Here is a 20,285-nt window from a genome sequence, read left to right on the forward strand (position 1 = left end):
GTAGAAGCTAATTCTCTTCTCTTTCCAGCTGCAGATGGAAAATAGCAGATGGGTCTCAGTTACAAATAAAGACTCCACGGACAATAAAACCTGAGCAGCCCTGGGCCAGACCTCTGGAACATCGCGGCAAAACTGGCGTTTTAAAGAAGCAAGCAATAATTTTATATTTGCAGAAACTTAACCATTTTATGAGGAAAACACACTGCTTAACTTTCTGATCTTCAGAATGTGACGCTGTCAACTAATAAATGCCATGGTAGTTGCTAGAATTCTAATTGCAGTGTGATTTTAAAATGGAACATTGCACTAATGATATTCTGTAAAAGATAAACCAAATATCTCAACTGTCTTAATGACAACTGCATCCAAAGAAGCTATTTTGAATGTGCTCAACTGTGGCATATTGTACCTGAACTATTTTATTTAAGCTTATCATTCAGAAAACTAATTTCAGCAGAAAACATAGTTTGAATGAATACAGGGTTTTTCTTAAACCTGTGGACTTTCCTCAGTCCCTCTGCCCACATGTGACAGGAGCTCCTCAGAGCCCATTACTGGCCATCCATACTAGTACCAGGTTGTTTTCTAGCGAACATTTTAGGTATGGTGAGGTTGCTGGTGAGGCTCTGAGTGTCACTAATCTCCCATCCAAAGTGAGGTAATGGAACCAAGGTAACTCCTGGATAAGAAAAGATGGCTAGCTGTGGTTTTAATTCTTCAGTAGCTGGCCCTGAGTACTAGAATCCTAAGCGTTTTTTTACTGGTTTAAACACTTGTGAACTTGCCTCATTGATGGATTGAATGGCAAATAAAGACAGAATGTTGACACCAATGAGCTGTTTAAATCTGGATATATTTTATATTTGTGGCATTGGAATGTTCATTATAAATCAAATAAATACCTTTAGTCTTTTACACTTTATGGTTTAAAGTTTGTGATTTTGTAGATGAGGTTTTGATTGAAGGATGTGGTTTACTGGTTTTCTCATGTTTACTTTGTTCTAGAATGTCAGTGTCTGTATCCCAATACTTTAAAATTCCTTTTGAAATCAGTCATGTCAATTAGCTGCCAAGTGGCAGTGCAAATGTTAGCTGGTCTGATGATCTTTATCTGGGTCACTCACAGAATCAGCCTTCACAAAAGGTCCCTAGGAAACGACACTACCAATTAGCTTGTCAGTGTTCTGTCATCATCAGGAAGAAAATGCTTGGTTAATGACGTTTATAAAATATACTTCTTTGAGCTGTCAAAATCATCAAGAGCTGTGTAGCTCCTGAGGTTCTTGAGGTTAAGGACTACAAGAGGATTAGAAAAATAAAAGACAAAGCTGGGGTCAGGTGGAGCCCGAATCCTTCTGATGGGAGGAAAAGTACCGGCTCCTCACTGTAGGGGCGTTTATTTATACCTTTTAGCAACCTAATGTCAGGAGATCCTGTTGTCCTAGCAGCCCACTGTTCAGATTGTCTCGGGGCCAGGTGTTCTCTGGGCTGAAGCAGTTTCTTCACGTGGCTGCTGCAGGCACTCTTTGTTCTTGGGATGGTCATGGGCTGGCCTTGCAGCGTGTGATCAGTTTCCAGCTTCAACAGCTCTAAACAATCAAGCATGATTTTTATTCTGTGGCACCAAAATGTTCTTATAGGATAAAATATTGGGAGAGATGTGAGGTAATGTTATATGTAAAACAGACACATAGTTCTTTCACTGTATTTACGATTATTTTATATAAAGTCTACTTGAAGTGGAGATCTACTGATTGTGCTCACATTTTCTTTTTGTTTGTTTGTTTTTTCTTTCTGTATGGGGGATCAAACTCACGACCGCCTGCTTGCAAGGCAGGTGCTTATGCCGCTGAGCTAAATCTCCAGCCCCTTTGCTCACATTTTCAGGTCAGCATCATTACTGTGTTTAGTTTGTTCTGTCAAATGGCTGGTAAAGTTAGGAAAGAGTCATTCTGGCACTTCTACTATAACAATTTTCTCTTGTGAATCAAAAGTAATTTTAAAGTTTTACTTACAACATACTTTTATACACCTGTGAAAGTGCATGTGCAGGCAGGGAAGGCACAAGATGACTTCAATACCACAGGAAGGTAAGGGACCAAAGGAATTTATATATCAAATGATTTCTTTTGTGTGAAACTTTTATATAAATGCAAGAATATATAAATCTGTACATGCTGTATCCATTAAGGAAAAAAATAACAAGACTTAAAATCCTTTTAGTTGAAATTTAGCATAATTAAGTATGTAATCTTAAGCCATAAATTGTTTTTCTAGTTTAAATGATGTGACCATCTTTGATTTGCTTCAAGGCACGTGTCCCTTTGAGTAACATATTTTCCAGAACTTCTTTGCTATAAGTAAACTAACCAGAATGTATGAGACCAAGTGACTATGAAGTATTTCCTGGGACCAATTTATGCACTACTTGCATTTGCTAGACAGCCTTCTGGAGTTTTTTTCAAGTCTTTTCACGTACTTCTCATTAACAAGCCAAGGTTACAGTTCTCCTCTGTTTCAGAAGAGAAGGCTGTCGTATTGATCTAATCAGGAGACAGGGCCCACACTGCATTCCTGCCTCTTATCTACAGCCTAGGAAGAGAAGCTGAGGTGGAAGTGACACTGGACTTTTCAACAATGTCCCACTGAGCAGGTTGGGTAAGAAAGGCCACTTAGCTTTTTTCTTTCTCTCTGCAGTCCTGGAGTTTGAACCCAGGTATGCTGTGGTAAACCTCCAGCCCTTTTTATTATGAGACAGGGTCTAGCGAAATTGTCCAGGCTGGCCTGCAATTTGTGATCCTCCTGCCTCAGCCTCCCAAGCAGCTGGGATTACAGGCATGCACCACTATGCCTGGCTAAGGTATACTTCTTTTGAGTCAGAAAAACACCCCTTATTTGCCAACTGTTAGAAGCAAGACAAGGACAGAGGGAGTACCTGGGCAAGGTAGGTCTGGGAGCTAAAGACGAAGGTGGATTTGTTATATAAGGCAAAGGGGGAAAGTCGGCTGGATGAAGAACGAGTTGTTCTCTGCTGATGGCTGGGTGTGAAGTAGGCTTCACATGTCCTACTTCTTCAGTGCACTCGCTGATGACTTAAGTCAGGTACACTAAGAACTTCAATCTTCACGAAGTACCTGTAGTGCCTTCAGTGCGTTTCTCCACGACTTCCTCATACTGTTTTTGTGTCAACAGACCTTCTGTTATGCTTTTACTTTCCTCAAATTTGGGTAACACAACTGCAATGTAGCCCTCAGTGGATGGCTGGAAGAGAAACAGACCATTACCATCAAATGATAAAAAAAATCTGAAAAAAGGTACAGGATGTGGTATTTTTTCCTTTTACCTTTTCTTGAAGAATAGATGGGTTATGGAGAATGTTTTCATTTACTTCCATCAACCTTCCTCTAACACAGCTATTTGAAAAGAATTGTTTTTAAGAAAAAAATTTATTACTATAGCACTTTTTCTTTTAGTGAATATATGCTTTTGAGGTTAAGATACTGTTTTAAGTTACTTACCTAGATATGGTATATTCTTCTCCATCTGAGCAGTAAATCTTACACAAAGGTGCAAGTTCTGTTAGAAACTGTGCCCCCTGGGTACAATGAGAAGGAAGAAATAATACACATTTCCATTTTCCTTTGAGAAGCAAGCATCAGGATTGAAATAGGATCTATACCTGGAACTGGTGTCTTAAACAAAAATGACTAAATACTTATACAAATTGTGCATATACATATAAGTGCTACTTACAAGGTATCATCCTAGTTTATAGGAAAAACAGCAGAGTAAAGGTAGTTTAGGTATAGACTAGTAATATATTCTTTCAACTATAAATGAGAAAGCTAAATATAGTTAGGTATACCTATTTCAAAGTGCAGGAAGATTTACCAATAAGCAATAATATAAAATTCATAATTATGGTATGGTTATAATATTGTACAAAATTTTGGTAAGATTCCTACCTTTTTTATTCTATTCCTACCTTAATAGACAAAAGGAACTTATTTATCTGGATCAGTCACTAAGTTTTTGAAGAAAGGAAACTTTTTTTTTGTTTTTAACAGCCTTGGTATTCGATGGAAAGGAAACTTTTCTAATAGAAAAAAATGTTCTTTGGGAAAATCTTGGGAATAGCAAAATTTTAAGTGGCAAAATAAAAATAACTCACCCATTATCCTGTAGCCCATTAGTACTATAATTTGATACATGTTTTTGAATATTATGGTATGGCTGTTGTTTTCATGTGCTCCATTAGATGGGTGTATTTGGGAAGGTTCAGACCAGTATCTACAAAGTCTTATGAAAGCTGAGCATATATATCTCACACATTGTCCTGTTCTTTTCTGGGAATTTTCCTGTACTGAACATAGGCATTGCAGTTATGATCCTATTCTTTTTATTTGCTATGCAAAACATTATGAAATGGTCTTCAGATATTGCTACCTTGGCTTTATTCTCCATCTGGTAATTCCTCTCATGATAGAATCAGTGTAACTCTCTGCTTTGGGAAGGAAGGAAAGAAGATTTGTCTCAGAAAGCTTGTCTATAACTGGATCTCCGTTAAAACAGCAGAGGTAAAGTAGGCATGGTGGTACATGCCTGTAATCCCAGCTAATCAGGCGGCTGAGGAAGGAGAATCACAAGTTGGAGGCCAGCCTAGAGCAACTTCGTGAGACCCTGTCTAAAAGTGGGTTGAGGGTATACCTCAGTGCTCCTTGGGGTCAATCCCCAAGACCACCACCACCAAAAAAAAAAAAAAAAAAGTTTTGAATTCCTTTTATCTATCACTTAGCTTGGGAGAATAAAGAACTGACAGTTCTGAGATCCTATCAAAACTATTCTGTGGTGGACTAAATATGTAGATCTCTTTCTGCTCCTTATAGTAAATGCACAACTTACTAAATTCAGCGGTGGTGAACCTAAGGCTCTCCTGCTACCTGTTTATCGAGAGTTCTAAAAGGTTCAGCATTACTGCTATAATGTGTAGATTTTCATCTTTTAAGAAAAATGAATGCTTTTCTAAATCCATTTGTTCCCCAAGTGAGGAGAATCAGTAATTGTAGGGCAAATAATTAGGGTCTCCTGGAATAGTAAACATGATTAATAGAAAGTCTTAGGGTAGACTCAGTAAATAAAGGACTATAACCACCCATAGGAATTTTCTCAACCCAGTGAGTTTGTCAGGATACTTAATATGTAACCAAATTGACCTTAGTGCAATACCTTCTTTGATAACATGTCCTCTTGCCTGGAATTGTAGAGGGTAAAGATAACGTTTTGTGTAACTGACAATTGTGTAGAGGTAGAAGACAGGGGTAAACTATTAGAGTGGCAACGTTTCAGAAAAATGGTAACGAGTAAATACCACATATTTTCTCAGATTGATGTTATTTTTTAGGATTTTTTTTTTATTTTTACGTGTAAAAGATGTATGGTAAAGAATAGTTGGTCACCTAAAATTTTATAGAACTTGAGATACCATCGTAGTAAAACCAGAAAAAGTATCCTGTTATACAGGTAGAGTTCTCTTTTTAAAGACCTGCTTTCCCCTTCCTCCATTCTGAGGGTGGTACAGAATCTGACAGTATACCTTGTGAAATGTCTCATTTTATTTTGGTCTAAGAATTTCTTTAGGGTTACAGTATACTTAAAACCAGTGGGGGAAATATCAGTACATGAAACTGCTAGAGACATATATTGAACATACATTACTAGTCTTAAGGCTGACTGGATCAGTAAATCCATGAATATCGAGGATTTTGGTAGATAATCACAGAATTATAGGTACATACCCGCTTAAATTTCCCAGAAACCTTGTTCTGAAGTCTGCTACAGTTGGTGCTGATCTGATAAGAAATACTTTTAATTGTTTTTCCACTTTTAAGAACTGGATGAGATTCTGCTAATGTGATGACACATATTCTACAAGGAGAAAGAAATTGATCCTTTGTTACTGCTTTACTTCTTTCTCCTATAACACAGTATTCCTATTGGTATACCTCAACTGACATTGGTTTAGTCAAATAATCATCCCTTTCCTTTTCCTTTGTAGCGTAACTTAAGCATAGAGAATATAATAATAGAAGAAAACGGGGTTGAATTTCCTTCCCAGGAGAAGAAAAAGTACCAGAATTCTTTAGGTAGCACTGCGTAGAAGGGACAGAAGTAAAGGATGCCAGTGTGTATAGGATATTACAGACATGTCTACTGCACAGGGTGGCTATTTAAAGGGTAGCAGGTGACTGAGGATGTGGTCCTGCATCTGGGTGGTTGGATAATCAACTGTACTGGTTCAGAGTAGTCAGTACTGAAGACTCATTCCTGTCAGGTAGACCCCTATAATAAAACCATTTCAATAGAAACAGTGAATAATTTAATGAATGTTTATTTACTGAAGTTTGTTCAATATGAGAGCATAGAGAATAAATACCAGAAAAAAACCCTGCTATTTTGAAATTCCTAATTTACTTACCGGTTAGAGTGCTGTAGTATACAATGGTCCTCACAAGGTTTTCCTTTGACATCTAGAATAATAAATGAGGCTGTTGGTCATTGAATCAATATTTACAACTATTGGTACTTTGTTTCACAGATATAATTACGAAGATCAGATTCATGCTGGTATCACTGGTATCTCTTCATTACTTGAAACACTACAGGCTTACTGTGAAGTATGTGAACAGATCCGACTCAGATTTATTTATTCAACATTAAGTTGACTGATCCTTGCTCCATCTTGCTTTATCCTTAGTTTAAAATGAAAATATTTATATTAGAAAAAAGCTATTACTACTATATTAGAAAAAAACTTACCATTTATATTAGAAAAAAGCATTCTTTATAATATGGCAATTTTTCTGGTAGTTTCCAGGACTGTCCTGATGTCTGCATGAAAAAATACATTCTGGGAAATACCTCAGTCCTGGGTGAAACAGGCTAGTTGGTTTCCCTGGATGTGCCCAACAGAAAATATGCTACAGTACTAGAAAAGGGCACAGCCACGATTCCTGAATCAAAAGGACAGAGTAGGAGTCAGAAGAATCTGTAATGGTGATCCTGCCAATGCTTTTTGATAGTCAAAACGGCACAAGAATGCCTACTTCTAAATGGCAAATGAACTATTCCGGCAGCTTTTCCTTTAAATAAAATTCCACTTTCTTGTATCTCTACCTGAAAGGCCACATTCTCTCCATCCCTACTGTCTCTATCTGATCCTTTAAATGGCTAGTCTCTGATTTAGCTCATCAAATCCTTGCAGATGCACAAGAGTGGTCAGTCTCGTGTTTGTGTCGCTCGGTTTAACCTAGTTATCGCGCAACCAACGTACCCTCGAGCTCACACTGCATTCGCTGACCCCAGAAGGCGCCCTGCTGTGTTTCAAGCCTTTAAATTTTTGCAAATACAGTTCTTCTCGACTAGAGGGGAACACCCAGTAGACTTTCCGGACGTGGAGAAGCGTTGGGAACAGCACACGTGGTTTTTCCTCTGTCATCGTAGTCGAGGCTCATCAACCCAATGCGGCCAAGCACAGCACCATCATTCCGCACTTACCAGTTTTGTACCAGCGAGTGAAGTAACGATCCACTAGCGATGGCATCCCAGGCTCCGCTGCCGCGGACTCGGTAGCCATGGAGACCTCCCGCGCCGCCTCGCGCCCCCTAGGGCCACAGCGCTTCCGTTCTGCGCCTCCCTCTAGGAGAACAGGTTTCCGGCGCGCGTCTGGCGTCTTACGCATGCGCGCTGTTCCCTGGCCACAGACTCCGCCCACCGCCACAAAGTCTACTTTGGGGTTCCACAACAAATTAGGGGATCAAATACAGTAGGGTGTCGGAAGGACAGAGGTACAACAGAAAGCAGTTAGCACAGTCCCTCTACCTCCACGTTGCCGGCGCTACACGAAACACTCCTGCGCGTGTCCCAGGAGCCCACCTGTGCCCGGCCACGCCCTACGATGCGTGACGTCACCTCCGCGCCGCCTTGCTCAAGCTCGTGCGGTTCCCCTGTGCGGAGCTAGTTTTTGTGTCCTCGCGTGTTCAGGGTTTCTGTGCCAGGAAGCCCGTGAGTTCTGTGAGCCTGGAACAGAGGCCAGTTATCTGTCCCAGGAGGGCACCAGGAGACCTGCTCTGTGTGGCTGCGACGGTGAGGGCGGGCGTACTGCTCTGTAGGGGGCCCCAGCGCCGCTCTGGTGAGCATTCGTGCGACCCTCCCGGAGGTGGAGACCCGGGCCGGGACCGGGCTCAGTCCGCGCAGAGGAGCATGGGATCCTAAGGCTTCGAGGCTGTGCCTGCTACGGGTCAGAATAGGTTGTCAGTGTGTTCGAGCCTTAAATCCTTTCTGCAGATTTGTCACCAGTTCCACCCGCAACTATCTCCGGGTGCTGTGGGACGCCGCACCCTCCCGGGTGACAGGCTGCTCCTCTAGTTGCCCCTAATCCAGCCTCAGGATTCCTTGCAGGGCGTGGGTAATCAGCAAACATGCGGTGACAGTTTTTAGCTTAGGGACAGAGGGTGAAAACTCCAGGTCCCAAAATAGAATGAACTGTGGTAGAAGAAAAGCAAGTTTTTCGCAGTGCAAGTTGCATTTAATGTAATTGTGAGAAAAGCTTGCAATAACATAGGGAGATTGACAATATGGTTTTAGAGTTGAGTTTGGACTACAGTAGTTCAGTGAGGTATGGACATTTATTGTCTGGTCGCCGAATGAGTGATCTGTTTGTAGTGGGCATGATGGTTAGCTTAGAGGTGAGTGGATGAAGAACAAGGGAAGAAAATGGAGGCGGTGGCAGAAAACTGGGAAATGATCCACGCTTGACCAGTGATGTGGAGGATTTTTAGTACGTTTCAGGGGGAAAAGTTGGAAATTGCAGATGTCAAAAAAAGAGTATTAACAGGCCAAGGTGCAGGGATAGTTTGGAGGTTATTATGCCGCTGAGCCAGATCCCCCGCCCTGGGAACGTCTTTCTCTGAGCAGTTAAGGGAGTAAAGCTGATGGGTATGAGACTTGAGAGAAGCTTTCAGACTAAAGTCTTTGAAGTGCAAGAGAAATTAAGCTCACCTTGGTTAGCTAATGAATTTGGAAAACTCAGTGATTTGAGAATTCAGATGTGTTTGTTCAGTTAGGGACTTGTTAGAAAAGTAGAAACCACACAGTACTTAAACAGAATTTAATATGAACACTAATTTATTATAATAATGCTAATATTATTACATATAATAATAGTAATATAATAACAGTTAAACTAACTGTTGGAAGAACAAAAAGTGAAAGAAGCAATGAAGTAACACGGAAGGCAAACTGAAAGAAGCAGCTGCAAAATGTAGCTAGAGGTGGGGCACAAAACAAAGGAAGACTTGGAGCAAAGACACTGTATGGCTGGGACTCAGACTTTAGGGTTAGCACTCAGGAGTTTAGAAGGTGAGGCCCAAAAGGATGGCTTTCAGATGTTTAGAATGGGTTGTGTTTGGTGCTTTTGCCCCCGGGAACGGGTGATGAGGGCAATCATGGAAACACTGGAGACTGGGAACGAGGGCCTTTGTGAAGACCCACTGTGGAGTGACAGTGACAAAAACAGCAAGATAATGGAAAGAAATGAGGCTTCACCTTTTGTCTTTAGCCTCCGGTGTTCTTATCCTGGGGTCTGTGGATCCCAGGTCTGCACAGGCTGTTGCTGTATAGAATTCAGGTTCACTGAGAGGGAAATAGAGGCTGATTAGGCTGATCTGAACAGCACAGCCATGACAGCATATGCTATGGTTTGAATGTGTCCCCTAAAGTTTATATGTTGGCAACTTAATCCCCAGTGCAGCAGTGTTGAAACTGAGGTCTTAGGAGTTGACAGCATGATTACTATGTAAACCAGTGTGAAAAATCATTTGGAAACTGGATAGTTGGCCCTATTTGTCCTCATCTTTTTACTCTCTTACTCCCTTTGCCATTCTCCCATTTCATATCTGTCTTTATTTATGTCAGTGATACTGTACAGATGAAAGACGTAATCTTTATAGGATTTGAAAAACTCAAGCTGTGTATGTTGAACTAGGTATAAATTAAAAACCTGCATGGTATAATTTGGTTCTAGAAATTATTCTAGAATCTCTTAAATATTATGTCACCAAAACTTAGTAAAACTGTTTGCCTTAATTCTCTTTCTCTCACCTTAGATGATCTAGTCTTGCTGTGTAATCCAGGCTGACTTTGAACTCACAGTGATCCTTCTGCCTTAGCCTCTAAAGTGCTGGGATTGCAAGCCTATGCACCGTGTGCCCAGCCTCTTGCCTTTCTGTTAACTCACATTATGTTGCATCATTACTATTTCACTTGATATTATTTTCTGTGTATTGTAAGGATTATTGATTGATCTTTGCTCTCTGCCAAGATGAGAGAACTTACTCTGTTTTACAGTGACAAGGCCATTGTGGCCTGTGTAGTGGCCACCTGAAATAAGTTAGAGACTTCCATCATGAATTTAAGGGGTCAGACTATAAATATTTAGCACATTAGTCATTTTTTTCTTACTTAGATAAATGTTCTGCATTAAAAATCAAGTCTTAATATTGTCAGACTAAAGTACATATCCTATTTAACATTCTTTTCTCACCTTTTCAGTTGTATAAAAGCTTGGCCAGGGAAATGAAGTAGTCAGTCTTAGAGTATTAGACATCATTTTAAAGTCAACTATTTGACAGTATTTTTTCCTTTTGAGAACATTGAATGCTTTTATTTCTACTTTTTATTTCAGTTTTTATGAGTGTACTGTACAAAGCTATTTTCTCAATAAATGTACTTGATGGATTAGAAAATCATTTGATTCTAGATTTTTATCAACTTCCAGTGTATGTATGTGGATATTTTATATAATTCAAGTAAGCAGGCTATCTTTTGTTTTTCTTACGATTTTATATATCTATTTAAAAATATATCCTAATATCCAAAATAAAATGATTTCTATTTATTTTGTTCTTTTCAACTTTCCTGAGGAATAAAGATAATAAATTTTTTTTTGCACAAATCTAAAGTTGAAAATCTTGCCTCACCAACAATAGTGAGATAGTGAAATTCACTGCACAACTCCCAATTTGTAGATCACAGCTCTACATCATCAGGTTGCTGCCATGCATCTGCATATGAGTATGTATTTAGATAAGTAGGTTTTTTCTTGGTTGTTCTAATTATGTTTTGGACCCATGGATTATTCTGTTTTTTTCTTTTTATATGAAGATAGTCATTTACTGATATTAAGCTGTCCTTTCTCTTTTAGGTATTAATAGTTCATCTAGGGAAATTGCTTCATCATGAGAAATTTAAAGTTGATTCAGACTCTGGAGTTCAAGGATATTCAAGCACCAGGGAAACCCCAGTGCTTCTGTCTCCGAACTGAACAGGATACAGTCCTTATTGGTTCAGAATGTGGATTGATAGAAGTAAATCCTGTCACACGAGAAGTATGTTATTGATGGAGAATGCTAGCACTCAGCATGATCCTTGACTTGTTTGTTTCCAAATTCCCTCCTTCCAGGCAGTCTTTCTTTATGTCTTAATGAATTTATATTTTTCTCAACATTCTCTTTGCTTTATAGATCGCTTACTACATATGCTTAACTAGTAACATGCCTTCAACTTTGCTATTAAGCTAAGTAAACCCAGCTCTGAATATATGTATGTTTATTTTGTTGTTTCGAGACAGGATCTTGAGATGTACTTCAGGTTGCCCTTGATCTCACTCTGTAGCCCAGGCTGATGTTGAACTTGTATGGATCCTTCTTTCTTAGCCTTCTAAGTGCTGGGATTACAAATGTGCACCACTATACCCAGTTATGACTACATTGGTGATATTTTATCCTTTTTACAGTGTAGTCCTATTTATATAACTGGTTCTCAACTAAGGTTGCACGTGAAAATTGCTGCGGAGCCTTTAAAGTTTTTTTTATTTTTTGTGGTGCTGGGTGTTGAATTCAGACCTTGTGTGTATTAAGCATACACTTACCAGTGACTTATGCCAAAGACCGATGGAGCTTTTTAAAAATATATTTGGGCCCCTGACCCATATTAGCTAAATAATCAGTCTTTAGTGGTGATCTGATTATATATATTTCCAAAAGTTCTGTGAGTTGATTTTGATTATAGTCCCTTGATTATATTTTTCTATGAAGTGTGTTAAGTGGTTACATTTTATTATCTTTTCCCAGTATTATAGAAATTGCAGAAAGTGACAATTATGAGGCTGGGGGTATAGCTCAGCAGTCGAATATATGCTGGTTATAATAGAGTCCCTGAGTTTATCTCCAGCACCACAAAACAAAACAAAGTAAGACTAGTCATTAGCTTTATCACTTATTGGAAATTTTTAAAGAGACTGTACTTATTACAGATTTTGTTCGTTTTGTATTTGGCAAAAAGATCATATTACTTGTTTTTGTTTTGCTTTTTTTTTTTGGACACAGAGCCTCACTGTGTAGTTCAGGCTGGCCTTGAATTCACTGTGTAGCCCAGGCTGACCTCAAAACTCATGATGATCTTCCTGCCTCAGGCTCACAAGTGCTGGGATTACAGGCATGTGCCACCATACCCAGCACTTGTTTTTGTTAAAGATATGAGAGTTGTCATATTTTTCAAATGAAAGTTTAATTTTTAATCTAGCATGAGAAAGTGTGTTATTTAAAGTAAATTAGATTAATTTGCTTATGTGTTTACTTTGGTTAAAGGTGAAAAATGAAATTTCTCTGGTGGCAGAAGGCTTTCTTCCAGAGGATGGAAGTGGCTGCATCGTTGGTGTTCAGGACTTGGTAGATCAAGATTCTGTGTGTGTGGCCACGGCCTCTGGAGATGTCATTCTATGTAATCTGAAGACACACCAGGTAAGTATGTTAGCTAGCTGACCAGATTCCCTGAACTGTGTAAGCACAAAAGTCATGCGCTGTGTTTTCAAGCATATTTTAAGATAACCAGGCAAGATTTTTTTTTTCTTTTTTGTCTTTTTCATTTTTATCGGTACCGGGGATTGAACTCATGACTGCCTGCTTGCAAGGCAGGTGCTTATGCCGCTGAGCTAAATCCCCAGCCCCTGCAAGATGTGTTTTAGTTACCTGCTTCTTTCTTTCTCAAGTGTAGGATTGAATTTCTGAATTTACAGCATTTTTGATTACAAGTGTTTAAGTTGCAATTGCCTGATTCTTGTAAAATCTTCTTTGATTATCAGATTACTTGTGATCACTTTAACACTGATTATATCCCTGGAGTTATAGTATGTTAATAGTGGACTCATAATAGAGCTTAAACTTGTTGTTTTCAATGTGCCAGGTAATTTTTTGTGTGCTTTTTATGTGAAATTGTATATATTCTTTACTGTATCCTTGTGACATAGACTATTGTTTCTCATTTTTCAGAAGAGGAAATCGAGGCACAGAAAATTTTAAGTAGCTAGGCAAGGATACACAGTTATCAGATGAGGTTTTGAACTCTCATACTCTAAGTGTGGCACCTTCACTTTTAATCATTACTCCATTTAATGCACAAATAAACCTAATTTATTGATAAGAATTGTCAAAAAGGGTATCATATAACTTTTCTAATATTTAAGAAACAGGTATTTACTTTTAAGACATTTGTAGAACTTGTTTCCTTGTTACCGAATTCATCCAGTTCATTAATTTCCATGTAGTGATGCTGATCCTGCCCTTCGTGGTTTCTCAGTTGTCTGGAAGACGGAGCTCACGTTCCTTCTTGCTTTGTGAGACCTTTAGCTGGCTGCTCCCCGGATTGACTTTCAGCTTCATTCCTCCACCATTCTGGCGTGCATACACATAGTAGGCCTGTGGCAGCTGATTTTTAACACTTAGGCTTCTGTGCCTCAACACGTTTTTCTCCTGATCTTTTTCTTTCATGACTCTTGTCACTCTGGAAGTATCCTCACAGAAAAACTTTCTTGGACTCTCTAGCTACTTGTTATTTCCTCTGTGAGACCCACTGGACTTCCTGAAGACCTCAATTACAAAACCCTCATCCTGCTATAGACTCCTGATTTACTCCCTCTCATAAGGCGGTGCTGGGAAGAATGGGGTATCCATTCTAACCCAGATTCCTACTTCCTGGATCCCTGTTACTGAAAATGTGTTGGATGGATGTTTATTGCTGCATGTTTGTTTTTGATTGTTTGATAATAAATCTTTACTGAGATACTGTTCTGAACCTCCCGTTTCAATTTACTTTGTAACAGCTGGAATGTGTTGGAAGTGTGGCCAGTGGCATCTCTGTCATGAGCTGGAGTCCTGACCAAGAGCTTGTGCTTCTTGCCACAGGTAAGCTTGTCACTGGAGGCTTTCATAATAAAGCTTTAATGTCTTACATGGTGCTCAAACTTTAAAAGATTTCCTTAAACAGTGATGCTAGCATTATAATGTAGAATATGCTTTTTCTGATTTCATTTTGTACCTCTCTATATAAAATGGTTATATATAACTTTTCCAGTTATGGGGAATGGAAAAAAAAGTCATAAAACTTAAGGAGGCTGCTAAGTCTACAATTGCAGCTTAAAAATGTTACCTGTGTTTATCTTAACTGCTGTTAGACCAGAATTTACTATGTAAGCAGGTTCTACAAACATTTCTTGCATTTCTGTTTTTTCTTTGAGAGTGAGTTCATTCCAGACAAGTTCAGTAAACCAAACCCCACAGGGGTACATATTTGAAAGATGTCTTAGAAACTAGAACTGTTGAATTAGTGGGGGAGTATGTGGACTTTGATGTCAGCTTTCTCTGTGTAAATAGCTGAGTGTAAAACCGGTGACTTAGCTAACCAAAGGATTTTTTAAGTTAAAGCATTTTGTTTGTATTCTGTGTGCCCTTTTCTGACTATAACTCCTCTCTGTGGTTATGTAGCTCACAGTGCTGTAGATGCTTATGGAATGGCAAATTTGTTACATGATGACTTATTTTCACAATCATTCTTATCTGTGCTTTTCTAAGGTCAGCAGACCCTGATTATGATGACAAGAGACTTTGAACCAGTCATGGAGCAGCCAGTCCACCAGGGTGATTTTGGTGAAAGTGAGTACAGCTTTGAAACATTTTGTGACATTAAGTTCCTCCTCAGTTTTGGTCATTTCTTTGTGCTTTAGTATCCATATCAGAATGCCAAAGACCTATGCAGTTTAAATCTCCATTTATTAATTGTTATATGGCATAATTTTTTTAAGCCAGTTCTTCCAGATTTTCTCCAGGTCAGATGGTTAGCTTTGTCAGTGACCTGGGGAATAGAAACCTGTGCTCAAAGGCATCTAGATAGGTTCCCCCCCCCTCCCCCCAAATTTAAGGAAAGTCTATCTTGGATTATAATGCTAGAATAAGAACATTTCTGGAGTACAGTTATGAGGAGAAGGAAACAAGGGTTGAAATAGAGAGCTGATTTTTGTTCCTATTAACTAGATTGACTGCATTTTCCTGGTACCCATCAGATTATTTTCTTGTGAATATTTGGTCAAGCTTATTTGGGTATCAAGGCTATGGGAGTATTGAAATAGGAAGAGAGATGAGACGCTTGTTGAGTAAAAGAAGCTCTGGCCAACTGGAAGGTATGATATAGCTGGCCTGATTGAAGAGAGGGATCACAAAAGAAGATAGTACAACTTTTCCTGAGATCTAACTTTATGCTTCTTGCTCCACGAACTCTGAAATAATTTAGAATGCTATTTAAAGCTTCTAGTTGTTATTATAAATCCATTAGTGTGTTTGGTGATAAGGATAATTCAAAAATGGGTGGCTTTTCCTTTAAAGAGTGCCCAAAATACAGTAATGATAGCGTGTGGGGGTATTAGGATAGCATAAGGAAAGGGAAGAAGTAACTGGAGAGGGAAGATCCCAGAGGAGGCTGACTTGAGCTGAGTCTCAGCTCAACCAGTTTTGGATGAATAAACATTGCTCATTTACTATGTGAATTATTCCTACGTCATTTTTCTTATAGGTAACGGTGAAATGGTGGACTTTTGTCAATGAGGTCAATTGGAATGTATATGACATAAAACACTCACTAAAATAAAGGCTATTACAAATTCTTCCAAATGACTTCTCTATATAATATGGAAGATAGATGTCTTAGTCACCTTCAGCATGCTGGGACAAAATACCTGATACAACCTAAAGGTGGAGGTTTATTTTGGTTCAAGTTTCTCAAGTTTTAATATTTGGTTGACAAGTTCAAACACAGAAACAGCATGGTGGAAGGACTTGCTGTGGAGAAGGCTGCTTATGTCATGGCGGCTACAAAGCACAGAGTGAAGTGGTAAGCTGAGTGCGAGATATTCACTTTGAGATCTTGCCCCAGTGACCTTCCTCTTCCAGCCAGACCCTGCCTCCTAAGATTCAGCCGTAGTACCCTCATAATTCAGTTACCTTACAAAAGCCCTACCTCTAAGCATATCAGTGTTTTGGGAGTTACATTTGATCTAAACCTCTAATAAGAGCCTCTGAAGTTTTAACAGTTGTAGCATTACTGAAGAGTCCAAATTCAAAGACTCCTCTGAGATGCAAGAGACAACTCAGGTGTGAGCCCTTGTAAAACTAAAAATGTTAAATCCTGCTGATGTGCAATGCCACAGGATAAACAGTTGTATTGCAGAAGGTAGAAATAGGACAGAAAGGTATGGGACCAATGCAAGACTAGTACCTGGGGCAAGTTATGGTGACATATGAGTCCTAAATGGCTTCAGCCGCCCCACCCCTATGGCACTGCTGACCTTCCTTTGGCAGCTTGCTCATTGCCTGCTGGTTTCCTCAGCAGGTGTTCCTAGCTTCTCCAGTTTCCTGGAATTTCCACTGTTCTTCCAGCTTTATTCTCACAGCTTCACGCAATGCCTTCTTAAGGACACACTGCTTCGCCTCCGAGGTCTTCTTTTGAAGTGTGTGTGTAAGCCTCCCTGACCCCATAACTCTTAAATCTGTATGCTTATAAAACCAGCACAATCTGGATGATACCAAGGTCTGCTGTTAACTCCATCTATGTAACCAGGCTCACTTGCATCATGACTACCTGGAGCCTGAGTGCCTGAATGGCTGAGCACTGTGAAATGAATCCTGGGGAACCAGTTTCCTCAGCTACCATTCATGAGTAGGGTACATTTGACTCTTTACCAGGTTGTCTTTCATTTTTGTACCATTGAGCCTGTGAAGGGTGGAGTCTGGCTGCTTCCTGAGATGCCCTCAGTTCATTTTTTGTTTTATTGCAAAATACTTGGCTTCTTCTTAACATGTTTTTGCCAGCTTGATCCATCGGTGGTACATGTATGTCTGTCTCATCGGGCAGCTTGTGCCACTGGTAGTACAACAGATTTAAAAACTTTTATCCATCTTTTTATTAATAAAAATAATAAAAAGCTTATAAGCAGACCAAATCTAGTTAGTTGCTTGAATTTGAATAATTACTGTTCAAATACAAGTATTATTTAATACTAGTCATACCAATTTTTAAAATTACTATAAGCAACAAATTTCTTTAAAGTAGAAGAAACATTCATAAATAGTTTATTAGTAGTTAATGCTCTAAAATATAACATGGAAACCTTACAAGTACTCTATTGCTGTAATATATAATATAGATTTACAACTGTTGAACCACAAATTAGCTGGGTTATAATTTTTTTGTACCATTTTCATTTCCTTAAAGAACTCTAATATGAGTACATCTGATATATTAAATCAGGACTTTTCTTTGCATTATAATAATCAAAGATCCCTTAGTAAAAGTACAAACTACCAGTGTGACAGTCATGTGTGTACCACTAGTGGGTCAAGCCAGAGTAAACAACTAAATTCAAATCAGAGTCACCCAGCAATGAGGCATATAAATTACAGCCCCATTGTAAGTACGTTAATGCTGATCTCCTTAGCAACAACTTTTTCCATGATCTCAACTTTAAAGAATGTCCTTTCAACTGAAACTTTACCCTTTTTATTATATAACTGATGTTTATACCTTATTTTTACTACAGGTCTTGCTAAAAGCAGCCAGCAGTACCCATGCTACACTCATTAAGTTGTCTTGAAATTTCCTCCACCAGATTGCTGGTCTAGGTCTCAATTTCCCACAAAGTCTGCTGCCCTAGGTCTCAATTTCCCACAAAGTCTTAGGACTTGAGAATAAAGAAGACAAACCTTGTGCTGGAGCATAATATTACATGATCTGAAATCCAGCTGCCAGTGGAGTCCTTATTCCCTGCTAAAGCTTCTGATACTTTTGAGCATTCTGGTTTTCTGAATGCTGACCAGGATCTTCCATCAAGTTTGGCTCTAGGGCTTCTCTAGCTGGCATCTCCAGACTTTCCAAGCTCCTTCTAAAGGCCAGTTCCAAGGGCTTCTGAGCCACACGAACAAGTAGTCACATCAATGACTCTGCTCTTAGTACTAAAATGTTAGTTACTTTCCGGTCACTGGGACAAATACCTGACACTCACAACTTAAAGGAGGATAGAGTAATTTTGGCTTATGGTTACAGTCCATGGTTAGCTAGCTTCAAGGTAGAAATGGCATGGTGGAAAGGGCTGCAGAGAGTAAAGCAACTTATGTCATGGTGGCTGGAAGTATAGAGTAAAGCAAGGAGCCAGGGAGGAAGGTAGACCCTTCTAGGTCATACCCCAGTGACCTACCTCCAGGCAGGCCTCATAGCACCTTTAGCCCTGAACCTGGCTGTGGATTAACCTACAGGTGAGTATAGCACCCCCATTATCCAATCCAGACATAGCAAATTTTGGGGTGACATTTCAGATCAAAACCATAAAAACAGGTTTTTAAATTACTGACAGCTAGGTGATTTATAGAGAGGTCTTAAAGAGCCCAAATAATTGTTAGTGACCAACTTTACAAAAAACAAGAGTGAAACTGCTTTTATTTCACTTTATTTAGCTTATTGGTTGTCCTGAATGTTCTTAATAAATTGTTCTTTAGGTAAGTTTGTCACTGTTGGATGGGGCAAGAAGGAGACACAGTTCCATGGATCAGAAGGCAGGCAAGCAGCCTTCCAGATGCAAACGGTAAGATTGGTTTGATAGACAGAAGACCTTGATTGGAACAAAGGGAAGTTCTGCCACCCACCAGAAATGCCTAGGTGACCAGTTAGAGGCCAGTAACCGACAGCTCTTTCTGCTTAGTAAAACTATAACTGTTTAGAGCCCTCAAGGAATGAGTTATGTACAAAGATCCTTTCTAAGTGTCAAGAACAATTATAAGCAATATTTATCACACAGTTTAGAAAATAAAGTATCACAAGTAGAAATGAAACCCCCGCCCTCTTCCTGCATACCTCTCCTGACCCTTTCCTCATCTTCCCCAGGGAGCGCTGCTGTCCTTCCTTTACTGCTCAGCATTCACATGCATGTGTTCATACTTTCCTCCAGGTGCAGGGGTTGTTCTTTTCTAAAAAAATTTTTTTCTGATTTTTCCTTTTGAGTGAAATTCTTTGTTTTCCTTCTTGATAGATTAGAAAATTTTAAACATTAGTGTTTTTGTTGACCAAGATAATGGTTTTCAGTCTTCTAATGTAATTGATTACATATATATAAAATGCCCAGAATAGACAAATTTGTAGAGACAAAGTAGATTAATGTTTGCCTCTGATTGGAAGTTACGGGTGCAGGAAAGAAAGAACTGCCAAAGCGGGGCTGGGATTTAGCTCCGCGGTACAAGTGCTTGCCTACTAAGTGTGAGGTCATGAGTTCAATCCCTGGTACAAAAAAAAAGCACTACAAATTGGTATGAAGTTTCTTCCTGAGATGTTGGAAATGTACAGAATTTACATTATGGTGATGGTTACTCAGCTTTTGAAATATAGTTTAAAAACATTGAATTGTATACAGTACTTCACATGAGTGAACCTTATGTTGTATAAATTATATCCTGATAAAGTTATTAAAAATAGTACTTTAAGGGACCCTATAGTAGAATTTAAAATAAGGTGGCTTTTCATACTCTGTTATGCTCTGGAGCAGGTGTTTTACTCCTGCTGCCCATGAGAGTGAGAGTTACCCACTGGTGCCAACATTGTGTTTAATAATAAAATGATTCAGATAATGGAGAAAATAAAAATGCATTCCAATATCTGATATGTTATCCAGTGGGCTACTCTACCTTTTGTAATTTTTTCTTTTTTTTTTTTTGTCTTTTTCATTTTTATCGGTACCAGGGATCGAACTCACGACCGCCTGCTTGCAAGGCAGGTGCTTATGCTGCTGAGCTAAATCCCCAGCCCCTGTAATTTTTTTCTAAAAGCTCTCAAGAACTTGGTCTTGCTTTGGAAGGTCA

The 20,285-nt window shown here is 39.1% G+C and overlaps 3 protein-coding genes across 11 annotated transcripts in view; 2 read left to right on the plus strand and 1 right to left on the minus strand.

Annotated features, from left to right (window-relative positions):
• Ctnnal1 (catenin alpha like 1) overlaps positions 1-917 on the plus strand; it is a 62,159-nt gene extending 61,242 nt beyond the window's left edge. For 2 of the 3 annotated variants that reach the window (XM_063261169.1, XM_063261153.1), the window contains one exon: positions 29-917. In XM_063261169.1, coding sequence (XP_063117239.1) covers positions 29-94 — 66 coding nt within the window. In that variant the 3' untranslated portion in view covers positions 95-917. The remainder of the gene's footprint in view (positions 1-28) is intronic. The other variant, XM_063261161.1, reaches the window with a different exon arrangement.
• Positions 835-7,895, minus strand: Abitram (actin binding transcription modulator). 4 transcript variants are annotated; one of them, XM_063261175.1, is made up of 8 exons: positions 7,555-7,895; positions 6,476-6,527; positions 5,796-5,925; positions 3,519-3,595; positions 3,344-3,413; positions 3,135-3,261; positions 1,407-1,589; positions 835-1,148 (listed from the first exon to the last, which is right to left on the minus strand). In XM_063261175.1, exons 1-8 carry the CDS (start codon positions 7,736-7,738, stop codon positions 1,129-1,131), a joined length of 843 nt encoding a protein of 280 aa, XP_063117245.1. In that variant the 5' UTR covers positions 7,739-7,895; the 3' UTR covers positions 835-1,128. The 4 variants fall into 4 exon arrangements, 3 of the variants coding, with proteins under 3 accessions (XP_063117245.1, XP_023418170.1, XP_023418171.1); XM_023562402.2 differs by having other exon boundaries at positions 835-1,589; XR_010051624.1 differs by lacking the exon at positions 835-1,148 and having other exon boundaries at positions 1,425-1,589; positions 2,936-3,261.
• Positions 7,896-7,972: 77 nt separating this feature from the next.
• Positions 7,973-20,285, plus strand: part of Elp1 (elongator acetyltransferase complex subunit 1) — a 67,114-nt gene continuing 54,801 nt past the window's right edge. For 2 of the 4 annotated variants that reach the window (XM_063261123.1, XM_003463778.5), the window contains exons 1-6: positions 7,984-8,188; positions 11,261-11,444; positions 12,705-12,857; positions 14,216-14,297; positions 14,964-15,044; positions 18,933-19,018. In XM_063261123.1, the coding sequence (XP_063117193.1) occupies positions 11,295-11,444; positions 12,705-12,857; positions 14,216-14,297; positions 14,964-15,044; positions 18,933-19,018 (552 nt within the window). In that variant the 5' untranslated portion in view covers positions 7,984-8,188; positions 11,261-11,294. Of the gene's footprint in view, positions 8,189-11,260; positions 11,445-12,704; positions 12,858-14,212; positions 14,298-14,963; positions 15,045-15,957; positions 16,276-18,932; positions 19,019-20,285 lie in introns of those variants that run through there. The other 2 variants (XM_063261132.1, XM_063261142.1) reach the window with 2 other exon arrangements.

The sequence above is a fragment of the Cavia porcellus genome, unplaced genomic scaffold (genome assembly GCF_034190915.1).
Source record: "Cavia porcellus strain 051 isolate PalLab524CR breed Dunkin Hartley unplaced genomic scaffold, mCavPor4.1 scaffold_1, whole genome shotgun sequence".
Classification (NCBI taxonomy): domain Eukaryota; kingdom Metazoa; phylum Chordata; class Mammalia; order Rodentia; family Caviidae; genus Cavia; species Cavia porcellus.

Excerpts from the sequence above, each read along its gene's own strand:
- Abitram (XM_023562402.2), bottom strand. The coding sequence starts at position 7,738 with ATGCGTAAGACGCCAGACGCGCGCCGGAAACCTGTTCTCCTAGAGGGA. Across the intron at positions 3,414-3,518 it reads GAAGAATATACCATATCTAG|CTGTGTTAGAGGAAGGTTGA; the intron begins GTAAGTAACTTA and ends CTTTTCAAATAG. Across the intron at positions 1,590-3,134 it reads ACGCACTGAAGGCACTACAG|AGCTGTTGAAGCTGGAAACT; the intron begins GTACTTCGTGAA and ends TTGATTGTTTAG.